Source organism: Mytilus trossulus, chromosome 2 (genome assembly GCF_036588685.1).
Source record: "Mytilus trossulus isolate FHL-02 chromosome 2, PNRI_Mtr1.1.1.hap1, whole genome shotgun sequence".
NCBI lineage: Eukaryota > Metazoa > Mollusca > Bivalvia > Mytilida > Mytilidae > Mytilus > Mytilus trossulus.
In genome coordinates, this window is record NC_086374.1 from 62306966 (window position 1) to 62313969 (window position 7004).

General features: G+C 32.0%; 1 protein-coding gene across 1 annotated transcript; it reads right to left on the reverse strand.

The window, feature by feature from the left end:
* Nucleotides 1–2695: 2695 nt before the first annotated feature.
* LOC134707731 (glutaredoxin-1-like) lies at nt 2696–6526 on the reverse strand. Its single transcript, XM_063567747.1, has 2 exons — nt 6257–6526; nt 2696–4270 (listed from the first exon to the last, which is right to left on the reverse strand). Exons 1-2 carry the CDS (start codon nt 6506–6508, stop codon nt 4160–4162), a joined length of 363 nt encoding a protein of 120 aa, XP_063423817.1. The 5' UTR covers nt 6509–6526; the 3' UTR covers nt 2696–4159.
* Nucleotides 6527–7004: the final 478 nt, after the last annotated feature.

Here is a 7004-nt window from a genome sequence, read left to right on the forward strand (position 1 = left end):
GTAATGTTAAATTCTCTCTTATTATAAGTAATTGGATAACTATATTTGGTATGTGCGTACCTTGTTAGGTCCTCATGTCTGTCAGACAGTTTTCACTTGACCTCGACCTCATTTCATGGATCAGTGAACAAGGTTAAGTTTTGGTGGTCAAGTCCATATCTCAGATACTATAAGCAATAGGTCTAGTATATTAGGTGTATGGAAGGACTGTAAGGTGTACATGTCCAACTGGCAGGAGTCATCTGACCTTGACCTCATTTTCATGGTTCAGTGGTTATAGTTAAGTTTTTGTGTTTTGGTCTGTTTTTCTTATACTATATGCAATAGGTCTACTATAATTGGTGTATGGAATGATTGTAAGGTGTACATGTCTAGCTGACAGGTGTCATCTGACCTTGACCTTATTTTTTATGGTTCAGTGGTCAAAGTTAAGTTTTTTAGTTTTGGTCTATTTTTCTAATACTTTATGCATTAGGTCAACTATATTTGGTGTCTGGACATATTTTATGATCTTTATGTCGGTTACGCTGGTTTTATTTGACTTTGACCTCATCTTCAGGGTCCATTGCTAAGTTTTAAGTGTTTGTATATTTTGGTCTGTTTTTCTTTATTTATAAGCAATAAGTCAACTATATTTGTTGTATTGAAGAATTGTTAGCTGTACATGTCTGCCTGGCATGGTTCATCTGACCTTGACCTCATTTTCATGGTTGATTGATCAATGTTTCCTTTTTTTGGTTAATGTTGAGTTTATGTGACAGTTGTAATAAAGCTTTATATTTAGGTCTATCAAGATAGTATCAAGGATTAGTAAAGAAGTGTGTGCACTCTTGTAACAACTTTTCGTCATTTTTTGTAACTTGTACAAAAACCTTCTTCTCTGAAACTACATGGCCAAATTTAACCAAACTTGGCCACAATTATCATTGTGGTATATTGTTTAAAAAATGTGTTCGATGACATCTATCAAACAAAATGGCCGACATGGCTAAAATTAAAACACAGTGGTAAAATGCAGTTTTTGATTTATATCTTTGAAACTAAGACATTTAGGGTAAATCTCTCAAGATTTAAATGTCCATCAGAATAAGAGCTATCCCCTCACAAATTTTCAGATAAATCGGACAACTTGTTGTTGGGTTGCTGCCCTAAAATTGATCATTTTAAGGAAATTTTGCAGTTTTTGGTTATTATCTTGTATACTATTATAGATAGAGATACACTGTAAACTGCAATAATGTTCAGCAAAATAAGATATACAAATAAGTCAACATGATCAAAATTGTAAGAGGACCCTTTAAGGAGTTATTGCCCTTTATAGTCAATATTGAACAACTTTTCGTCATTTTTGTAACTTGTACAAAAATCTTCTTTTCTAAAACTATGGGCCAAATTTAAACTTGGCCACAATTATTACTAGGGTATCTATTAAAAAAAAATGTCTAATGACCCCACCTACCAACCAAGATGATTGACATCAGTAAATACAGTAACAGGTGAACGACACAGGCTCTTGAGAGCCTCTAGTTTTATTTCATTTTTCTATTAAGTATAAGATAAAGTTCATTTATAGAAAAATATATCGAAATCCTATATAAGATAAAAAAAAATGATTTAGACCCGTGAGCCCCCTTAATAAGATGAAAACTGGAATGACAAAAAAATATTTTACAGTACAACAAGCATCACTAGAAACTCTTGACCAGACTCCTAAATAAGAGTACAAATAAAGACAAAATCATGGTCCAGGCAAACACTTGGTGAGGTTTAACCTATTATACCTGGTATATGCACACAAATTCCCTCTCTGTCTATATAGACCCTTACAGAACTTATTTAAGTAAAACACGCTATAACATATCTACACTGATACCAACAGAAAAACCACTAAATCAACAACAAAAAAAGATGACAGAACACAATTTGGAATGGAGCCTCAAAATATGCTTGTTTTTTTTAGGAATCAACTAAGCTAGCTATGATAGTATTGTAGTTTGTGATAAAGATTAAAATTTTTTAAAATGGTTTTGCTGCAGTATGGGAAAAGAGAATACCAACAGTAGGATTTCTTTCCTATATTATGAAGTTATTGTCAGACATGCGACTTCCGATTGTGATCCGGCAGCAGTGGTGTTCTTAGTTCTCTAAAGCTTTATATTTTACAAGATGGAAGACCTGGATGCTTCATACTTTGTATATAGAAGCCTCATGTTATGAAGTTTCTGTTTCATGTGTTGCACTGCTTTTCATTTGTTCATAAAGCAGGTCGTTAGTTTTCTGGTTTGAATTGCTAAACATTTGTCATTTCCTGTATTATTTGCTGAATATACGTAGTAGCCTTTGGTCATTGTTGAAGGTGGAACAGTGACCTAAAGTTATGTCTGTGTCATTAGGTCAATTATAAAGAGGGTACTCTTTGACAATCATACCACATCTTCTTATTTTCATATTCTTACCCAAACTTTAACCTTGTACTGAATGAGGAAACAAAGGGTCTAATGGATCTAGACCATAAAAAATTTGATGCATCTTCAAATATGTAAGTGATTATGTTCATGTTGAAAATGCTTTAAAAAGCACATTCTTTTAATGGACAAGTCCATCTTTTCCATAATTTGCAAAAGACCTTGCTGAATGAGACAAGTATATCACTTTAAAAATAGAACTGCAACAGCAGTCATAAAAATAAATAAAATGTGTGAAATAAAATTTATTTTCTTAATTAACAAGAAAAATAGTCTACTACAAAACGTTTACAAATATGATAAAAGCAAACATGTAAATATAAATTTATAAAGTGAAGATAAATGTACTAAAGTGTCCATTTACTTGTATTACACACAATATTGCTCATCCTAAAAAAATCAGAACTCTGAATATTTGAAAATATTGCAAATATGTGTAACTAAAAAAATCATGTATAAATAATAATACGAAGTAAATGCTCAAGGTATGAAAGACAAAACAAAACAATTTCTGTAAACAATTATTATTTGGAAAGATACATAATTTTGTTAACTATACACTGGTACCAACAGTTTATAAAAGTATATATTTAAACAGGTTTCTACAACCAGAAAACCAGTCTTCTAATATCTCCAATCAAATACACACTGAAATTACTTCGAAGTGTAAAACAATTTAACAAAAAATGTGATCTCCAAATAAAAAGGAGGACAAAAATTGCAAGATACATGTAGAATAATTCAAGTATTTTGGCCATGAAACAGTAATCATTTAAAAATGCATTGTATACATGTACATGTAGGTACAATTTATTTTGTGAATCAAAATATTTTTTAAAGAATAAATCTTAACACATGTTAGAAATATAAATGTAACAAGTTTAAGTTAAGTTTCAATTCAATAATGTATAGCTTACAATAGCATATATTTACTATAGTGATTTTTACTTGATTCCTGATAACCTTTAGCAGAACAAACCAATCATACATGTGTCAATTACATACACCAATCTTTTCTTAGGAATGACTCTTCTGTAATTGTTATTATCAGTCTTTTAGATAAATGAATGGCTATTGATTAGTGCCCCTTTAATGCTGTTTCTGGGTACATTAATTTAGTCACAATTGTTTTTATCATGTTTACAGTATTTCATCTCAATACTTTCATTTTGGCACTATGGTGGTAGTGTAAATAAATTTGGCTGATTAACAAACTACTGAAAAATATGGCTTGTAATTAAATATTTTAAAGAAGAGTAATACGTGTATAAGCTACATGTATAATATCACAAACTTATAAAATAATGTGCAGTAGTTAATACAAAAAATAGTATGGTAAAACATTTGACACTGTAAATAAAAAGCATGACAATCTGTTAAAAAGCACTATCAAATAGACACATTTTTATATAAAATAAAGGTAAAAAAAATCTTCACAGAAATTATAAATGCATTACCGGCATACAAATATCACTTTCAGTTATAACAGTCTCAACAATGACACTCATCTAAAAACACAATATCATCATACTTATATCAAAATTAATAGTTAATTTCTTTATAAATTGACAAGGACGTATATTAGATGTTAGTTATACGTCCTTGAAATTGAGTACAAAACTATTTTTTTACTGATTTAGTCATACAATTTTACTACATTTGTACTACAAAATGTAGAACTAGAATTCTTGTTTTCATTTCTTTTTCCAGTTGTATACCATTTCTGCCAGTTTTCCTGACTTATGGAGTCGTGGGATCTCTCGCCATCCTCCAATGTATTTACCATCTATAAATAGCTGTGGAACCTGAAAAAGATGATTTTTCATTAATATACTTGCATCTACTTTAGACCATGGAAGTAATATTTAAAAGTTCCATGATTAGACCAACCAATGTGTTAAAACAGTACAATTTTTTACTTTGCATAAATATAAACTGTCCTTCATTTGACACAGACATCACTATCTTTTTAGGTGGTGGTGTGCCTAAATTTCTAGTGCCAAGTTAAAATTCCTTGGCTTTTACATCAAAAATGATATTAATATGAATTTATAAATTTCTAGATACACTGTAGGCTTAATTTGATTGAAATGACTGAAGTTATGTGACTTAATATTTTTTTTAATTTTTACCCTTTTTCCGTGACTTTTAGTTTTTTTCCCCCGTTTGAATAATTTCATACAAATATCATATTGAAGTTGAAATCATCCCTTCGTTACTTTAACGGCTGTCATAACGAGTTGGTTGACCATTATATAATAACTGTTTCACAGATGATATAGGATATGTTCCTTATGTGATCTGGTAAGTACAATCCCAACCCTTTACATGAATGTGACCAACTGAGTTGAGACTATTTACCGGGTTTGTAATAACATGAGCAACATGACGATGCCACATGTGCAGCAGGATCTTCTTACCCTTCCAGAGCACCTGAGATTACCCGTAGTTTTTGGTGGGGTCAGTATTGCTAAGTCTTTAATTTTCTATGTTGTACCTTGCACACTATTTTTTGTCTGTTTGTCTTTTTCTTTTTAAGTCATGGCAATTTCAGTTTATTTTTCGATCTATGAGTTTGACTGTGCCTCTAGTCTCTTCCCCCCTCCTCTTTTAATATAGTTTAAACGATTTTAAGTTTGTCCATGTAATAAAAATCTGTTTTTAAATGGTCTAGGTCAGAGCCAAATGACTGTTACATGTGTACTTGGAATCCATGATATTTGGCCTACCAGAATAACAAAATCGAACTATAACAAACTCGGGCTACCAGTCTGCACGGTTAGCCACTAGTCCGATGCCCCAGACTAGTAAAATTTTAATTAAGACTAGTAAGCTTTTGCAAAACTTTGTTTGGACCAATAAGAAAAATTTCAGAATATTGGTCTTCGGACTAGTAGTTGAAAAAGTTTTTGGTGCAGACTAGGCTACTAGAAGAATATCAGTGTGATGGTTGATGTTAATTCCTTTATTTGAAATTAATTATCAATACTTAATTTGAAATTAATTATTATTTTCAAAAAATTATAACAAACCTGGGAACAGTATTTATATGTTCCTAGTTTAAACTATTAACATCAAACTTACCAAAAATAGGAAAAGTTGGACTCAAATAAAAATTGAACAAAGGACTATTTGGCAGGGTACATCAACGGAATCAATCGAATGGACTATTTAATAGGGTTACTTCGCACGTATATATATACGACAAAAACTAGTCTGTTCGTAATTCTCCGTGACCATGAAAATGATCGATAAGTGTCAGTGATTAGATCAGTTACATGCTAAGAATCTGATTATCAACTTCTGTATCAGATATTGAACCAATTAAGGAGTTATCGAAAGATGGGCGGTAAAGCAGATGAAACCTTTGAAGTGAAGACGATGTTATTCCTTTCATGGTCCGAGTTTGCGAAAGTCTGATTTTGTTTTAGTCTGAGTTATCCAGCAGCGTGTACTTGACCTCAAGGGATTTCAGGATGTCATTTTTAAAACTTGCAAGAGTGTGTCCGTCAGTGTTAGTTCATTTTTTATATGATGTCTGACAAGTCATAAACTTTTCCCCAGGTAAAATTTAGTAATTAGCGTATCATATCAATAGGAACAAATTAATTTACAATCGATCTACAAAAAAGGCAGGGCGCCCTGGAAACTGTAAAAAGGGCACAGGGCGCCACTCGGGAAAGGGCGGGTGCTGCGCCCTCTGAAAACGGCCTAGCTGGAACACTGTGTCAGCAAGTTAACTTAAATCAAAAAGTTGGTGCTGTTTTGCCAGTCTGACATTTATCACATACCTCTCGAGTATCAGACAAACATAAAACTTGGAAATAGTTCTCAATCTGGGTGCAATCTTGCCTCTTTTCTATTTCAACGACCTCATAAATATCATGTCCTAAGTTAAATTCTGTAAAAATATTCTTTGCAACTTTGCAATCAGGGTCATTTGACTTAGAGAACAATAAAACTTTTCTTTGAGCTAGCTTTTTGTCCACAAAAGTTTTAGCACCTGCTCCCGCCATATTGCAATGTAGCGTCTCAAATGTCATAGATACGATCTTGATCACACAAACGCTTTAGTTAAGGTTTACCCAAATACCTTTACATTACTGTTTTCCAATAAGGACGAAAATGTACTGAATATAGAGTAACAATAATATTAAAGAAGATGTGATTTGAGTATCTGGCAATGCGACAACTCTTCATCCAAGTCATAATTTGTAAAAGTAAACCATTCAGCAGAGGTCAAAGAACGGGTTTCAATCATTCGACCTTGGCTTACACCTAACAGCAAGCTATAAAGGTCACCAAAATGACTAGACAAGTGTAAAACTATTCAAACAGGCACACCAACGGTCTAGAATCCATACATTGTGTATAAAGATATAAAAACAGGGGTTTTCTATCATACCATCATAAAATAAATGAGAAGAACATAACACGTTCATAACCAATACAATGAAAACCATGCAAAGTAAAAAAAAAAGATTTTCTACAAAGTATAGTCTAAACATAATCTGACCTTCATCAATCGAAAGCAGGAAA

What these genes read in the sequence shown, in the direction of transcription:
- LOC134707731 (XM_063567747.1), bottom strand. Translation starts at nt 6,508, where the DNA reads ATGACATTTGAGACGCTACATTGCAATATGGCGGGAGCAGGTGCTAAA. An exon ending in GTTTGTCTGATACTCGAGAG is followed by an intron (nt 4,271 to 6,256) that starts GTATGTGATAAA and finishes CATCTTTTTCAG; the next exon opens with GTTCCACAGCTATTTATAGA.